An 18351-nucleotide genomic window follows, 5' to 3' on the forward strand; every position below is an offset into this window, starting at 1 on the left:
GCTAGACTCCATTGAGTATGGCCATGCCTGGATTGTTGTCTTGTGTAGACAAGGCTAGACTCCATTGAGTATGGCCATGCCTGGATTGTTGTCTTTGAGCCAAATATTTACTTGATTGTGTTTTGTCTATGAAGAGAGCAGGACCCTCAGCTGGTTAAATGTGTGAAAAATAATTTTCTCCTAATTAACATCCCCCCATTTCTTTGGGTCTACACACTTCTTTCTCCCAGTGAACCCCCCTTGCCATATTTTTCTATAACTCTCACTGATTTACACTTGGCATTTGGATCTAGAAGTTTCCTTGTAGGAAGAGGTTCAATTACAAAGTCAATTAATTGACTATTCGGAGACTGCTTAGCTTTCTGTCTAGAGTTTTGATAGAACTGTGTCTGTCTATGTTCACATTTCCAAATTTATTTTGGCACATGATCGTTCACACTCCCTTTGTGCCCCCCACCACCAGTGATTTCTGAGAGCGGGGAGCAGTGCCCCTTTCTACGCCTGGAATCTGCTTTCTGGGTTCCGTGTAGCTTAGTTCTGCCACCGCTGTACGATGTTTGTCCCTTCTAGCCTCATGTTCTAAGGTGACTTTCTGGAGAGGAGCAGTTCATGCTTCCTTGTTTCTGTATTTCGGCGAGCACACTTTCATCTTTAGTTGCCTTCCCCCCGCCCCCTCCTGGTGTCTGTTTTTGCTGTCTCTAGCTTCTTGACATTTTCAGCACACGTACACAGAGCCTGTACTTCAGGCTCTAATTCCCAGCTATGAAGACCCTGGCTGCACCCTGGTCCTTGAGTCCCCATAAGCTACCGCTGTACGAGCTTTGATTAGAATGTTTCCATTTTCAGTTGATTAGGATCTAGCTGTCAAACCCACTGATTATTTAGAGATGCGATTTTTGTTTTTCAACAAAGGTTGATGATTTGGGTTTGATATAGAGGTGGGAGGTTCAGCCTTTGCAGACGCCCTGTTCTTCCGCAGAGCTGCTCACCTGGCCCGATGTGTTTGTGTTGCCCACTCAGGTGCACACAGGCTCAGATCCCTCTTAGCAGTATCACAGGTGTGTGCTAACCTGCCCGACGCTCACGGAGCGTGTTCTGGGCACTCCCCTAGTTGAAGAAAGCCTGTGGCTTCCATCCTGGAAGCTATTTTTGTGACTGATAGTCCATGGGGTTGAGCCCTTGTGCCTTGTGTAACTGACCTCTGGGAAGGCCAGTGTGTATAGCCTTAGGTGTGAATTTTCTGAGGTCTGCCAGTGATCACTGAGTGATCTTAGGTGTGAACCATTCCTCAGTCGAGATTTAAGGTGGCCAGAGGTTTTTTTTTTTTTTCTGACAGCTTGACTGTTAAATGATGACGAACCTCACTAAGCTACAGCCAGCCTCCAGACCCTTAGCGGATCTGAAACAATCCCTGTTTGCTGCATTAACTCTCTAAATTTGGGGGGTGACATCTCACAGAGCAATGGATAATAAGACATCTGGTCACTGGTTGAAGGGTGCTACATTGATTCTCAGCCCTGCAGTTCATGCACTGAGTGCACAGAAGCATCGCCCTGGGTGTTTGCATCAGCACTGTTTATGTCTGGGACATAAGCAAAGAGTCTGCTGGGCCCTGCTCTATTACAGACTCCCCAGTCAGATCCATGCCTGGATCTTCACAAGGGCCGGGACGCTGGCAAATATTTCCACATTTAATCACTCCCTTTTCCCTAGAATCCTAGCAACCTTTCTCACCGTGCAGGAAAGACACACACATCATTTTCTAGAATCTGTATTCTCTTCCTAGATTCTGACGTGTTTGCTGCAGAGACTGCCTATTGTCCGCCTAAACAACTGTCTGATCAAATTTAACGTCATCTGGTACTGGGCTTTGTTTTAGTGACGTGTGTTCTGTTTTCAGCTCCTGGTGGAGGTCGAAGTCTGATTCTGCAGGGCTTGCCTCCTTTCATCCACATCCTGTAAGGCACGAGTCTCTCTGCTCTGACTCATGGGCAACCTGCAATTGCTAGTTCTGTCTGAGTTTCTTTGCTCATGTATCTCATTAATCTACATGTGTTTTGCATTTTGCATCTAAAAATTAATTGTTTTTTTAATAATATTGAGAGGCCTAAGAGATGTCTATTGTCCCTGGGAACAGATTTACATACATTTTTCTCTGGGGCCTGTGAATGCTATGATCCCAGTCTAACTTGGGGGTTCGAATGAGCTCCAGCTAATTCATGGTCCCTGCTCTGCTACATACAACTACCTCTGGGATGGGCACTTCAAAGCCCTGCTCCCTCCATGGCCTCGGTGATCCCTGGACTTCGTCTGTGTGCCTAGAGCCCAGGGTTATCAGAGAAGTAGGTTTTCCAGTGTCCCCAATGCCCATGGGAGGACAGCCCAGGACTCGGACTGCCTTGAGAGGCTAGCACGACTGTCACAATCAGTCTTGATTGTCAACCTCAATGGGTTTCAGAATTACTTAGGATGGTATTTCTAGAGAGACTTAACCGCAGAAGGCTGGTATCCCTGAACGTGGGTGGCACCCTGTTCTGGATTCTTGTACTACATAAGAAGGGGAAATAATTAAGCCATCTAAACACCAGCAAGCCATCTCTCTCTCTGATCCTGGCTGCTGGAACAAAGAAACCAGCCATCTCAGCTCCTGCCTCCAAAGCCTTTCATGCAAGGTGGGCTGTAGCCTCTCAAACCAGGAACCAACAGGCGCCCTTCTCTCCTTAACCAGGCTTTTGTCAATGCAAAGGAAAGAACAATGAGCAATCAGGCCTCTGGCTCCCCCCCCTCAGCCCCTCCCAGCAGCTGATTGTGCTGTTGGGTCTCTAGTCCCTTTCATCAGAGTAAACAGAGATATTTTGTCAGTTTCTCCTGGGCATTCTCAGGAAAGAACAGCTGGATTTTCTCCACCAGCCATTACTAAATCCCTATCAGAGGAAACGTTTGTTTACGTGGGCTTGGACGTGACAGCCCAGTCAGTTTCTAAGCGACAGTCTGTCATCGGCAGCCCCTCATTCCTTCCCTTCACATTTCTTAGCTGTGTGAAAACTTTTAATCAACAATGTTGGCCGAACGTCTTGTTCCTCCCAGCACAAGACGCACCTCCTAACGGTTCCTACAGATCGACGCCCATCCAAATCTCAGAAAAGCCAGTAATAGTGAATGCAATTCTCCCCTTAGGCCTGAGGTAAGAAGCTGACAGTGACGCCCAGGGTGGAGCTTTACAGTTTGCATTCTACCTACAGTTTGCATTGACCAAGCCTGCTTCATTTCCATGTCCTGGAGGGACTCTTCCTCCAATGCAGGTGTAGTTTAAGACTTTGACCCACTGGCTCTCGAGTTTAGAGGGGCTCACCATTGGTGACGGAATTTCCATTTTCAGCTGTGACGGCACTAGACAGGGGGCTGGAGAGTTGAGTCCCGTGGTTATTTGCATTTCTGTCTTGAGTCTCCGAAGCCATATCTGTTGAACTGGGTTCATCCCGGCTAGTCAGGTTCATGTTGGTTTCAAAACCTAAAATAAAGTTTAGTAAAGATTATTCTTGACCGGTAAAGCTTACTGCAAAAAATTGAGCAGAACGGGAGAAGAGGCTAATTAATTAAACACTAATCATGTTTAAAACACATGCCCCAAATCCCGGGTGAAATCTGTGGCCTGGATAGCAGCAAATAAACGTTGTCACGGCGCCCTTAATGTAAGTGTGGGGGGGAGAGTAACTTATAATTTGCTATTTCCAAACAACCTATTCAAAGTTTCTGGGATGTATCCAAGAGCCTGTTATAACATTTCCCGTGCAGAACAGGTCATGAGTTTTTGTGCCCAAACCATCTACATATGGTGTGACAAGCTCATAGTGCTGAAAAAAAAAAAAGTGTGTGTTGAGCAAGAGCATAAAACTTGTATTATCTGTTGCAATTTTGGGAACTAAACTTCAAACACACGAAAATACATTTTCTACACACACACACACACACACACACACACACAATCTGTTTGCTTAGGGACATACAACGTGTGTCTCACGCCAAGCACGCTGAGATGTGTGCAAAGAGAAGCCATGACTAGAACGTCACCCTCTAAACCTTGACTCATCCAAACCACCTTGAGCGAGAGAACAAACTGAAGCTGGGGGGGGGGGCAGGGAAAGCAAGAGCAGGTGACAATGTGACCTTGAGACAGGCTCCCTGTGACCGGTACACGGTGCCCGTCCGTTCACAGTGCTAATGGCTCCAAGTTGTGCTTCTCCACGTGGCCTGCCACTGGACTCAGTTTCCCTCTGAGGCAGGGCAGGTGCACCAGGGATAAATTCTTGTTTCCCTAGGACTCTCAGTGCCTCTGTGACCTCTCAGGGTATGCTTGACCCTAATTCTGAGTGCGCTGTGCGTGTCTGTTCTTTTTCGTCGGTGCCTAGTGGGTACTAACTGTCCTGGAAGAGGAGCCTCTGACATTTGATGCCAGCAGGTTATTTAAAGGGGATGATAAAAAAAAAAAAAGCATTACTGCACTTTGCTTATAAGAGCTGGGTATTGCCACTCTTGACCCCAATAACTCAGATCCCCAAGAACACAGAAATGCTAGCCTTGCTTTATGGGAAATGAGTTTTGAGTCCTGGGGCTGGCTGTGGAGACACAGAACAGACCTTAAGCACAGATATTGTGGGTACTGTGCAGTCACTTTTACGACTGAAAGCGTGGTATCTGTTTTTCCTAAAACTTTAAGAATGGATAACACCGGGAGAAGAAAGGAGGAGGAAGGAAGGAAGGAAGGAAGGAAGGAAGGAAGGAAGGAAGGAAGGAAGGAAGGAAGGAAGGAAAGGAAGACAGTCTGTTCCTGGCAATCATGTGACACTGTAGGCAAATAAGTTTACCACGTACTCCACCTGAACCCACGTTTCAGGGCCGACCGCATGCACACCCTGTGCCTGGAGCAAGCTTCCCACCCATCTGCCTGTGGCTTACTAATCTCTAACCAGAACCTGGATCAGGTAGGTCACCCACCCAAGGCTTCTCCGCTCAGACAGAAAGATTTAGAGATAGGAATTGCTGACTGGATAGAATAAAGGGAAAATGATCAGAACTTTATACTCCAAGCCTTGACTCATCAAAGCCACCTTGAGCAAAAGAACAAAGCCAGAGGTATTATGCTACCTAACTTCAAAGCACATCGTAAAGCTCCGGTAACCAAAGCAGTGTGGACCAACCCAAAAACAGGCACAGAGACTAAAGAAACAGGGCAAGAGCACAGAAACAAGCCACATACTGAGGCCAGAGGACTGTCTACATGGTTGCTGAGAATACCACTAAGGACAGAGTAGACATTGTATAAATAGCGCTGGGCACATTGGATGCTATAGGCTCCTACTCATTGGTTAAAAGCAACTCAGAATGTATCGAATTCTTAACTGTGACATCTGCCATTACAGGAAGAGGGATGTTTCGGGATGTTATAATGGATGAGAGGGAGTGGGGCATTACCCAAAGCACAAGCAATGAGGCCAAACAGACCAATAGGGTTACAGCAAATGGGCTAGGCTCCGCACGGCAAAGGAAGCAGTGAAGAGACCGCCGACCGACCAGGAGAAAGACGTCTGTGAACCACACATCTAAGGAAAGCTAAAACACAGGATATGCAAAGAACTCCAAAAACTCAGCTGCAAAAATAACCAGACTGAAAATGGACACCTGCCCACAGAAGACATGAACATACATGAACAAGAACATACATGGAAATAGGCTCAGCACTGTCAGTCACTGGGGAAACACACATCAAACCAGTGCCACTTCATTAAGAAGAATGGAGAGCACCAGCATGACTGTGCTCGTGAAGATGTGTAGACATGGAGCCCTTGCACACTGGGTAGGAGTGTAAACTGGTACACAGTGTAATAAACACATAGTGGGGAATTCATGTGACACAGTAACCTGCCCCTGGGTATGCACCCAATGAAATGTCAGCATGTCAAAGAGACACCTGAACTCTCATATTCCCTGAGAATATGAGAGTATGAAAATATTAGAATATGAGAATATGTATGAGACCACATAGTCTTGCAGCTCACCTCCTTGGAAGGGTCTGGATGACCAACAAGCAAACACACACACACACGCACACACGCACACACACACACACACACACACACACACACACACACACGTAGAGCACTTGCGGAAATGCAGTCTTGGATGAGTGAAAAACCCGAGGGCTAGAAAGTGTCAAGCTATATCTCCATAGGAAGTTTTTCAGCTCAGAGAGGGAGCAGGGAGAAGCATGGGTACAGAGGAGATAAACCCACACTTGGTTTTGAGATCTTACAGCAAGAAAGGACTGGCACCAGATAGAGCAGCCATCCAGATGAGCCATGGGTTTAGAAGCAAAGAAGTGGTGAAGGAGGACATTGTCACTCGGGCTCTAGGGACTGCCCGGAAAGGAATGGAGGCCTTACTGTCATGGGAAAGGGAAGGGAAAGCCTCCGAGAGCAGGAAAGGCCAGGTGAGCAGAAGGTCAACAGAAGAATCGTCTCTGTCTGATGGTCAAAGACACATCTTCCAAGACACGGGAGCCTTCAGACTGATCTACTGACGCTGGCCCTCCTGATGGCCTCCTACTGTCTTATAGACACATTGGCTCTGTAGTCTCACCCTTCACTTTTGCTGTTAAATCTTCCTGCTTCCACTCAGCAGGGTCAGCTGTAGCCGTCACGTGCTCAAGCGTTTGCTACACAGCTTGGACTTGCGGCCCTTATGATGCCTTGTTTTTCTCATAAAAAATTACAGGTTTATTTTAGGGTGACTGTGGACAGAAAGGAGGGGCTGGTGCTGCTTGGAGTGAGGCGTGAGAAAGAATGGCCAACAGGGTAGCCATTCCAGACACTCTGCTTGGAGTGAGGCGTGAGAAAGAATGGCCAACAGGGTAGCCATTCCAGACACTCTGGTTGCCACGCCCAAGAGTCATGATCACTCCTGTTTTCAAGATGAGGTTACAAGCCAGGGCGGTAGATTAATCTTTGTACAAGTCTTTCCCACTAGTAAGAACCCATGTGGGCCCTCTCAGAGGGCTCGACTCTGTACCCAGTCCTGTGCTCTCTTCCCACGCGTGGCTTTCTCTCATAAGCTCATTTGCTGATGGAAAAGCTGAGGCGGCTTCTGACCTTGACATTCTTCCTGATGGTCTGGGGATGAACCAGGAAATGAGTCTAAAAGATGATACTGTACTAGATGAAAGCCCTGACCATAGACCTGACGCCCTCACCTGGGGTCAAGTGTGCTTCCGTCAATGCTAACCACGGGATGTGCGGCTTGTGAGTAACACCCCGGCGTCTGCTCACAAACACTCTTACTCAGACTGAAGCCCAGAGAAGGAAGAGCGTCTGTGCCCTGACTTGTCGACAGTGAGATCCAAGCACTCAGCGTGTTTCACTTTGCTGCAGAGCAGCAGCTGGGTGCATCACCAAATGCTGTGCTGCGTTCCTAGCTATCGCACTCCTACAGAACCGCAGCAGAAACAAGCCCTGTGTCATGTGACTACTGGTCTGCAGGGTTCCTCCAGTGCACACAAAGATCAACTCCTTGAGGAGTTGCCTGGGGGCAGGGTCCTCAAGCCTGCTCAGGCATCGGTGCTGGAGGGATGAGAGAAGTCACCAAACAGAAAGACTGGAGACTCTTGATGGTTGAAATGGAAAGAGAAGGGAGCAAGGAAAATGCTGTCTAGGGGTTGCAGTTTTCCCTGAGACGAGCCTGGGACTCTGCCCCGTGTGGTACAGATGTGTGTGATCCATTCCATCTTCATGTAGGGTGCTGTTAACACTTGGCAGTCTGAATGCTTGTGGTGTTTGAACGCCTGCTTGCTGCAGAGGGTATGGGTTCAGAAGAAATGAATCACACCAGGATGTGACTCAAAGACAAGGGCTTGGCTTTAATGCTTTAACATTCATGACTCTGAACCCACCAAGGCCTTCCAGGTGACCTCCTTGTGTCACACAGCTTCCCCCTAGTCTGCCTCACTGCTTGGCACAGCCCTTCTCTTCAGCATGCTTGTGCTATGCCTCCTTCCTCTGGCATGATGGCACCTTTAATTTAAATATGTCTGCTGTTGTATTACAGTATCTACAGCATGGCTAACATGTAGAGGAACTCAATAAGCCATGGCAGAAAGAAAGAAAAACAGAGTATCCTTAATGCTGTAATCCCAGCACTCAGGAAGCTGAGACGGGAAAATTGCTGCGTGTTTGAAACCAGCCTTGACTACAGAGTGAATACTATGTTTGCAAGGGTTACATAGCAAGACTCTGTGATGTCAAGATAAAAAAAAAGAAGAAGGAAGAAAAATGAGGGAGAGAGAAAGAGGGAGAGAGAGAGAGAGAACGAACAAATCTGACAACATGTTTGCGGACGCTTCGCTTTCCAAGCACAGCCAGGCTTCTCCCTGTGTGAACTGGCTGTGTGTGTGCTGAGAATTCCTAGCAAGCCTGACGGGTGGCTTTGGGTAGGTGGTAATTTCTCTCCATGCACAGGCAATGGCTAAAAGCTGGGATGTAGGAAAGGATTGACTGCTGTTGGGAATGAGATGCCTTTGTGTTCCGACAGCTACGTATTTCAGATGACAAGGTAAGGACAATATCCCACGGCATGCTGGGTGTCTCCTCTTGGTCAGAACACCACAGCTGTGTGCCTTCCACTGAAGCCCAGCAGCCTTTAGGAGACACTAACAGATATTTACAGGCAATGACTGACCCATGGTATGACGTTCTGTAGCTTCTGTCATTGTCCTACAATTAGCAATGCAAGGCCTATAAGTATTGAGTTATTTTTCAATATTTCTTTATATTGCTTTATAATATCTTACTTCAGGACACTGAAGTCAGTTTGGTGGGGACTGGCACACTTCATCTGAGCTCCATGACTCTGGAATTTTGGTGGCCAGCTTCTACCTCTTAGCTCCAGGGCCAGTTCCTGGAATACCTTCTGAGGGTGTTATTCCTCAGAAAGGGCCAGTATCGACTCCAGGGCCTTCAGGATACCCTTGAGACTTCTTGTAAGATGGAGAGGGTGTGGCAAAGGGGGAACACTCCTCCATTGCTGGTGGAAGTGCAAACTTATATAGCCACTTTGGAAAGTAATGCGATGGTTTCTCAGAAAATCGGGAATTGATCTACTCTAAGACCCAGCAACACCACGCTTGGGCATATATCCAAAGGTTGCCTAATCATACCACAAGGACATGTTCACAGCTGTATTCATAATAGCCAGAACCTGGAAGCAATCTAGATGTCCTTCAACCAAAGAATGGATATAGAAAATGTGGTAAGTTTACACAATAGAGTATTACTCAGCTGTTAAAAATTATGACATCATGAAAATTGCAGGCAAATGGATAGAACTAGAAAAATATCACCCTGAGTGAAGTAACCCAGACCCAGGAAAACAATCCCTTATGAGTGGATATTACTTTAAGGTAAAGGATAACCAGACGATAACCCACAGATGCAGAGACACGGACAGGAATGGGGGGAATGCTCGGATCTCACCGGGAAGGGGGAGTAGAAGAGATTTTGTGGGTGGACTGGGGGCGGGTGGGAGTGGGAACATGAGGCACCAGGCTGGGAAGGGATGGAGGGGGAGATTACTGAAAGAGATGACTGGAAAAAAGGGAGTGTTTGGGGGTCAGTAAAAACATGGTTTTACGAGGATGATCCCATCTAAGACTCCAAACAATAGGGGATTTATAGCCTGAACTGGCCATCTCTTGTGACCAGGCAAAACTTCCAGAGGAGGGATTGGGATACCAATCCAGCCACATTACGTCAACCTGCAGTCTGTCCTGCCTATGGGATGTACTGGGGTAAGGATGGCCTAGAGATTGAGGGAGTGGTCATCCAATGACTGATCTATCCTAAAACCCTGCTAGGAGAATCAGCCCACCCCTAACACTTCCTGGAGCACCAGTATTGCTCAGAGACCGAGGGTAGAATAGTCTTATTATGACAGGTTTTGATGACATCCATAGGAGGTCCGCTCTTTTCCGAATAGAAATGGAGGAAGAGAGGATGGGGGGCTGCAGAGGGGAGGTGGAGGGAGGGGAAATTGCAGTCAGGATGTAAAATAAATAAATTTTAGATAATATGATGAGTGGCCAGAGGTTTGCAGAAAAGCACCCCAAAACACTTGCACCTGATCCATAGGAATCTGGAGGGTGGACAAGTGCAGGATAGTGTACCCACAGTGGGGAGGAAAACACCCTGGTACCTCTGCATGAGGCAGAAAGAATGGGAGGGGCTGGAGGGACAGAACTGGTTGCACCAAGGGAAGGAAGCCAGGTCTGCCGCAGCTTTGGGGGTGAGCGCCTGCAGTGTCTGCTGCATCTCAGGCCTGGCTCCCCTCAAATGCCTTGTGTAAGAGCTGAGGAAGAAAGGAACTTAATAAATATTCACCTGGCAAAAGCTCCTGAGCTGGGAGGTGAGGCTATAAATAGAAAAGCTGTAAGGATTTAGACTGGTGCCCTGCAGGAGGGCTGGGCAGTAGCGAGAAGGGCGCTCACCATACCTTCTGGCTGAGGCAGCAGCAGGCAGGTCAATGAGCATCCTAGGTAGGGAGGAGTCCAGAGAGGGAGCTAATGCAGAAGACTGCGGGTCTGCATGGAGGTACCTTGGGAGGATTGCCACGCACCCAAGGGTTAAGCTGAGTAGCAATCTTTGGAACAGGAGTATTTATTATGAAGCCCTAGGCAAGGAGAATTTCTCCCAGTAGGGGGGATTCTTAAGAGCCAGCACAGTGGGAGAAGGCAGAGAGGAACCTGTGAGCTGAGCTGAGAGAGAGGAAAGAGCAGGCTGGGGTTAGGAGAGAACTCGGGTTGGCAAGGGGTGGGGCTGGACCAGCCAAGGAAAAGGATCTGACTTACCAAAAATCCAAGTTTTGCCAAGGAAAATGGGCACCCAACAAACAGCATTTTCTTTAAGAGAAATGATTCAAAAAAGAAAGTCCCTGCCAGTTACCTTCTTAACCTGAGATAACCTCAGCTCATGTTTTGGAATGGCATGAGCTGGGACCTGGGTTTCCCTAACACTGGAGCGAACCAAACGGGAGCAGTCTAGCGGACTTAATGCTGAGAGTGCCTCGTGAGGCAGAAACTATGCAAGGATGCGGCTCAGACTCATCACTCTCCCTATGACTCTAAGGCAACACTGCAGGAAAATCCCTCTTGGGAAAGGTCACTAGGCCACTCTGGAAAAGCACAGCACTCTCCTTGTCCTGCCAGGCGTTAAAGAAAACTAAAAATGCAGAGGGAGGCCCCTGGCATTCCCCCCCCCCCCAGCTCTTGCTTTTAGGATTCAGGTATCTGTTACCGGCTCAATGTGACAGGACCCGAATAGGCTTGCTTTGACCTGACTGACATTGGCACCGAGTTCTATCAGGCTTGCTGTATGTAGCCTATGCTACACGGGGCAGTCTCCGTTAGACATTTGACATTGCTAATTCTTCCATCTCAATGCAGAATGGCCAATCGCACAGATGGACTCACGGGGGTAGTTCAGTGGCACAGCACTTGCCTGACACGAGCAAACGTGAGGCCCTGGGTTCAGTCCCCAAATGGCAACCCACAGATGAATGAAAAATTCCACACGGAAAGGTTCAGCTGTCCGTCCGAGTCCTCCCACTCTGCAGCTGGGGAGCTGCACAGAGCTTTCTTTTGCATGCTGGCACAGCCAAAGCTTTGTCTCGTGGTCTTTCAGAGAGGTGAGAGTTTGTGGAAAGAGCTCTGTAGATACAGCACCATTGGAAGCTGGCAGGGAGAGCTCCAAGTTGGAGAGACTCAGGAGAGAGAGGCAGGGTGTCCCTGAAGGAGAAGCATGCCTGAGGGCAAGGCGGCGGCGCTCCAGACCGGGGTCTGCTGGGCTGGGCAGAATTCTATCAACCTTAAACACACGTGACCAAGGAAGAAGTGTGTGGAAAGATGTTTTTCAGCAACGCCAGTGATGGAGAGGGGGGACTGGGGAACCCAACATCAGTGAGTTTCCAGGTGCTCCTAGCTGTGTTATAGCTGGGCCAATCCACACTATGTTGACTGGTTATACCTCTGTGAGAATGTATTACTTCAGAAATCCAAAAATCACAGCGCTGAGGCCCCTGGAACTGGTCAGTATGGAGGAAGCTGAATGGTTCCCTACTGTCCCAGGTCTAAACGGTTAGCGAGGGAGCTGACCAACACAACACACACTCAACGGTGTTTCTACAGAGTGTTTGCCTCATTCATTTGCTTTAATTGTGTGTGTGTGTGTGTGTGTTGCCTAATGAGTCTTTTGTTTGTATATCTTGGTTTCTGATTTTGTGTTTTGTGTATATGAATCACATATATATGTATATGTACATATATGTAATATATGTATGTATGTGTGTATTTAAAGAAGAGCGAGAAAGGGCAAAGAGTTAGGTGGTTAGGAAGAATCTGGAAGGAGATGGAGGAGGGAAAAAGTGACCAAAATAGTATTGTATGAAAACATTCTCAGTAAACAGCAACAATGCACTTGTGTAATTATACACACACACGTACATGTACACCGCGCGCGAGAGCACACACACACACACACACACACACACACACACACACACACACAGCTAGGATCTGCAACTCTACCCCATGATGCCCATGTCCTTGGGAAGATGATCCATGGAGCACGCTCACCTCTCTAGCAGAAACTCTACCCAGAGGGTAGAGGTGGGCGGAAGGGGAAGCTTGCTTGTCTTCCACTCAGAACTCATGGCCCACTCTCTGCCACGCGTGGGGAGAAGCTTTACAGTAGGGAACACCAAGAGAGGCGGCAGACTGGCGTCCAACGCCATATGTATGTGCCCAACTGGAAGATGGCAGGGATGGCAAAGCTGGGGAGTGACTGTCAGTGTAAACAAGGCTCTCAGACCCAGAGAATGCACAGAAAGTTAAGCCCTGCCAGTTTTAAATTTAACTAACTGGATCCTCAGTCTCTGCCATAAAAGGGGGATCCTTGAACCCAGAACAACCTAGCTGGAACCCAGAACCACCTGGCTGGAACCCAGAACAGCCTGGCTGGAACCCAGAACCGCCTGGCTGGAACCCAGAACCACATATGATCCTCCAGGCTGTGAGGTCTCTGACATTGCTGCTAGGCTCTTATCTCCTCGGTATTGGGTGGGGTGTGGATCCAGAAGTCCCAAAACAGTGCACAGAGGCAGTGTGGTGGCTGTCATTCCTTCAGGCAAGTAGTTTGTTCACGTGACAGGGACAGCAAGGGGAGGCGGTCAAGTCTTCAGCTTTCTGCTTGCAACACCTGGTCTCCATGGAAAGCTGGTACCGCCAGTCGTTTGGCAAAATAAACACAGGTCAGGCAGAATCAGCAAAGCGAAGAAAGTACAAGCCAGAACAGCAGCAAGAAGAAACTAAAACGGTGGTGGACTGGGGCCTTCTCAAATGCCTTGCTCATTGGAGAACTCATTGCTAATGTGCCCACATAAAATATGATGGGGAGGCACAGGCTGAGCCCACCTGAACAGGTCTGAAACACCAAGCTCCTGTGGCAGGGACACAAGCAGAGAGAGCCCACTCCTGGGAACAAATCACCAAAGTACCAGACACCCGGCACAGAGGGCCCAGAGTTACAACATAGCCCAGGGGCATGGTGGGTGCCACCTGCCCACACTACAATCATTCACTCTGAGGGTTGGGATAATAAATGGGAAATCTCTATGGGGACTGAAAACCAGATTAAAAACCCCACCAGGCTACTGAGGCGTTTCCTCCAATAGCCTTGGTGGCTTAGACCACCCACGGTTGACGGGCAGGTCCAGATAATCCCTTGAATCTCAAGCGCATGGGTTTGTGGGTCTATATTTCCACCAATCCACGGCAGTGACTGCCACAGACAGGATATCTGTCACCTAGAAGACAAGCATTGACAACGAGAGTGACAACTGAATCTTCCATGGGTTCGCTCACATTTCACCCAGAGCTACCGAAAGAGATCCCCAAACGGCCAATGGGTGCTGGAGTTTCCTTTCTCATGAGGCAACTCAAGGAGCCCACTGTGACGAATCCCAAGGGGACTAACGTACACCTGAGCCTCCCAAAGTAGATATGCTACCAACCCCGGGGGCTCTGAGAGTTGACACACCCAGAGTGAAAATCTACACAGTGTGGATTCATGCACAATGTTATAAACTACCATGTAAAATACCTTCTTGTTATGTGTACTTGGTACTGTGTGAACTCTGCACATATAACTCATACATGGATTTCAGGTTTATGTTGGGTATTGGGTATACACAAGTACTCTAAAATTCAGAGAACTACATAAACTGGTTTATGTTCATAAGCAACTGGACACAGAAAGAACAAGGAAGCTCTCCTGGCATGGATGAAGTTGAACATGCCCCTGGCAACGCTGAAGCAGGGGTGGGCAGCCCGTTCATATTGGGGTTCATGGTCTGAGTTGAGAGGATGACTGACCAGGTCTCTTCCTCAAGGAACAGGCTCCACCAAGATAGGAACTCAAATCACTGGATTCAGAGTCCAGAGTGTTAACTATTACACTGCGGGGAACACACAGTTCATCCCAGCACCGGAAGCAGAGACAAGTGGATCTCTGTGAGGTGGGGGCTACACAGGGAAACTACGTGTAAAAAAATGAAATAGAAATAAAAATATCAAGTCAAACAAATTCGTCCTTTCCCTGAAGCCCAATGCTGACTTGAAAACACTCAACAGCATCCCTTTCTAAGTTCTCTGGGTGTGGGTCCCGCTCTGGCCTCCAGTCAGAGGGCAGATAGCCTCTCACCCTGCCCCCTTTCTCTCTTGTCCTCCTAGGATACTCTGCTCTTGCCCAGTGTGCCAGGAGTGTTCACGTGCGGATTGGGGATTAACACACAGGGTCTGGTTAAACACTTCGAACGGAAAGGGAAGAGAGCACTCTGAAGAGAAACATGCATTTCTCTAGGATGAAGCCGAGTGTTGTCCGTGGAACCCAGATGCCATTCCCATGGGATGGGGGTTTCTCAGCACCCCTGTTTGTGAGGAAAGCCTGTATCTGTCCCTGGAGTTGGGGAGACGGATCCACTTAACAGCTCTGTTGTGCAAGCATAGGTCCCCGAGTTCAAATATCCAGCACCCATGTAGACAGCCGGATGTAGCAGTATGCGCCTGTAGTTCCAGTGCTCAGAGACAGGAGGGACCCAGGGACTCCCTGACAGTCAGTCTGTCCAGTCAGTGAGTTCCAGTGTGAGACCCTGCCTCAAAAACACAAGGAAGAGCTACTGAACCACAGAGAAGAGGCTCCAGCTGCAACACAGACTTCTGGTGGAGAGCGATGGGGGAAGATACTCGGTGTTGACCTCTGGCAAACACCCCCCCCCACACACACACACAGAGAAACTGAATCCATGCAGTTTAGACAGTGCTTTGGAACCAGAAAGCCACATGCATATTTTGGATAAACAAATCAATCTTGCCCCTCCTAGCAATTTCTCTCTGTCTATTTAAGGTCTCAAGGCAAACAGCAGCCCTGACTATGACGGCTACTTTATCATTATTGTGCCTGACATGAACCTGCGGTACTGGAAGTCCTGGAAGGAGTTACGTGTCCTGAGGCCGTGTGGAAGAATAATCTCATTATCTATTAAATGACATGTGTTCTCCGAAGTTGTCACGGAGGGCTCCTAAGATGTTTTTCATCACACAGACACAGAAGCAGCACTCTGATTTCCAGATGGGTCAGATCGCCATGGTTTCTAACGATCATCTGATTAAGCAGACGGTTTGATGGCCTCCCAATGCCATATACAGAGCACAAAGGCTTCTTCCCCTACCCCTAAATTAGAGCAAGGACTTCAACCTGGGTGAGAGAACCCAGGGAGAACCCCCATTAAGCATTAAGGCTCGCAGCAGAATTACTGCTGCCAATTGGGGCTGTCTGTGCTGGTACGGCACGTAAGTGGGTGGATGGTTCTCTGCTCGGGCTGAGGTCAAGTGATGTGGATGGATGTGGCAAGGAGACGGGGAAACAGAGTGTTGGGAACAGTAAGTGAGCCTGAGTCTATGGATCAGCAACTGTGGGTGACATCTCCCTGAGGACTGAAGGTGATTTATCTATTAAAAGTCTCGGGGGGAAGCTGTTACTAGACACACATAAAGGTAGCTAAATAATAAGGGACAAAGTCAATTCTCAAAAACTACGATTGTAGAAGATGCGGTTCCCCTGATGGGATCTGCAGCTGAGCATCGGTTATTTTCCCCCGAGGGATATGTGAACTTTCCGGAGGATCACGGTGAGTTGTCCATGTGTCCTGTGTCCCCATGAGTCCCCATGAGACCCAGCTTATGCTGCCTACCAGGAGAAGAAAGCTGAAAATTGACACCAGGAAGAGTTATGGGGTCATAGATGCAACTTGAATAGCAGCACCCAGCTATAACTAAGGTTTCTGTCTCCACAGGCTCATGAGCTTGAAGCGCCTGCCCTCAGGTGGTGCTGGAGTTAGGGAGGCAGAGATGGAGACAGAACCATGCTGGATGAAGTGGGCTGCTGGGACCTGGGCTCTTAGGGTTATAACCAGGTCCTACTTCTGGCCCCTGTCTGTCTGTCTCTGTTTCACCCCCCATCATATCACCAAGCAGCCTCGCACGCCTAAGGCCACAGCTCTGTGCCACCATTCTGCTCTGTTGATAGAGCCAAGGTGAACCCTTCTCCCTTAAGCTGTTTCTTGTCATGTGTTTTGTGATAGGAATGAGGTCTGTAATTACAAGCCCTGACACCTGGTTTCCAGACAAGCATGCTCGGCCTTGACCTCCATCCACCACCAGGCCAAGGTTTGTTCCCTTGCTTTTTTGCACACAGACGGCAAATGATAAAAAACCAAAGTCCCCAATGGACACAGTGTCCTCTGAAACACTCCCCTGTGTGGACATTTCTCTGGAGGATTATGGTTGATCACAAGACATGGTTTTGAATATGGAAAAGCTCTTTTGGTGTTTTTTTGTTTGTTTGTTGCTGTTTTTAAGGGACTTTAGGTAGAACATAGGTTCTCAGATGCCATGGTACAGGGTGGGCTATGTTGTGAACCAGTGGGGTGTCGGCTGCCAGCCTCACTCTGCTTGGGTGTGAGCAGTGTGTTGGGAGGAACGTGAATCATGCTCTCTTGTGGCCTCTTACTACAGCTCACAGACGGACACAGCACAGGGTAGCACCAAGCAGACTGAAGATTTCAAAGACAAACCAGGCTATCGCAGCTAGAGTCCAAGACACTCTGGCACAGTGAAGGAAGGCGAGTGTGACCTAGACAATGTGACAGTGTGTATGGTCATCTCTGAGACTGTGGAGTTTTCTAGGCCTCTTGTATAAATTATTACAGTCAGGAACAAGTAGGTAATTACACTGGAAAGTAATTATAAATCAGTCCTGTCTCCCAATGCTTTCAGTACAGCGAGAGTTTAACATCAGTGTCTCTGCAGGGTAAAGTAGTTCTTGCTTCCTCTTTTCAATTGTTTGTTTCTGAGTCGTGTGTGTGTGTGTGTGTGTGTGTGTGTGTGTATTCGTATCTGCATGTGGGTCTGTGTGTGTGTATTCATGTCTGCATGTGTGTGACCCTGCATCTGGAGGCCCTAGGCTGAGGTTGAGAATCATCCTTGGCCATTCTTCCACCATATTAATTGACGCAGGGTCTCACACACAAACACAGAGATCATTGGTATGGCTAACACTGCTAGCCAGTTTACTCTAGGGTTCCCCATTACTGCCTTTGGAGCCTGAAGTTACAAGTGGGCCACCACTCCTCCTAGGCATTTATTTGAATTACTGGGGATAAGAATTTTAGTCCCCTGTCTTTCTTAATTATGGTTTCTATTGCCACGATGAAACACTGTTACCAAAAGGCAACTTGAGGAGAAAAGGGTTTATCTGGTTTACACATCCACATTTTAGTCTATCATTGAAGGAAGTCAGGACAGGAACTCAAACAGGGCAGGAACCTGGACTCAGGAACTGATGTGAAGACCATGGAGGGGTGCTGCTTACTGACTTGCTCCTTATGGCTTCCTCAGTCTGCTTTCTTACAGGACCCAGGACCATCAGCCCAGGGATGGCACCACCTACCACGGGCTCGGCCTTCCCCCCTTGGTCACTAATTCAGAAACTCGCTACAGTTGGATCTTACAGAGACATTGTTTTCAACTGAGGTTCCCTCCTTTCAGATGACTCTAGCTTGGGTCAAGGTGACATAAGACAATCCAGGACATGCTCACACTTGCCCAGCAAACACTTTAACTGCCAAGTCATCTCGCAGCCCTTGCACGAGGTGTATCTTACCCTGCATATCCCTTCTGACTATCCCTCCACAGAG

The 18351-nt window shown here is 48.3% G+C and overlaps 1 protein-coding gene across 4 annotated transcripts in view; it reads right to left on the reverse strand.

The window, feature by feature from the left end:
• Positions 1-18351, reverse strand: part of Myo16 (myosin XVI) — a 474821-nt gene that overhangs the window by 34286 nt on the left and 422184 nt on the right. For all 4 annotated transcript variants that reach the window (XM_026788802.1, XM_026788803.1, XM_026788804.1 and 1 more), the window contains exon 33: positions 3353-3511. In XM_026788802.1, coding sequence (XP_026644603.1) covers positions 3353-3511 — 159 coding nt within the window. The remainder of the gene's footprint in view (positions 1-3352; positions 3512-18351) is intronic.

This window comes from Microtus ochrogaster, unplaced genomic scaffold (assembly GCF_000317375.1).
Source record: "Microtus ochrogaster isolate Prairie Vole_2 unplaced genomic scaffold, MicOch1.0 UNK7, whole genome shotgun sequence".
Lineage (NCBI taxonomy): Eukaryota > Metazoa > Chordata > Mammalia > Rodentia > Cricetidae > Microtus > Microtus ochrogaster.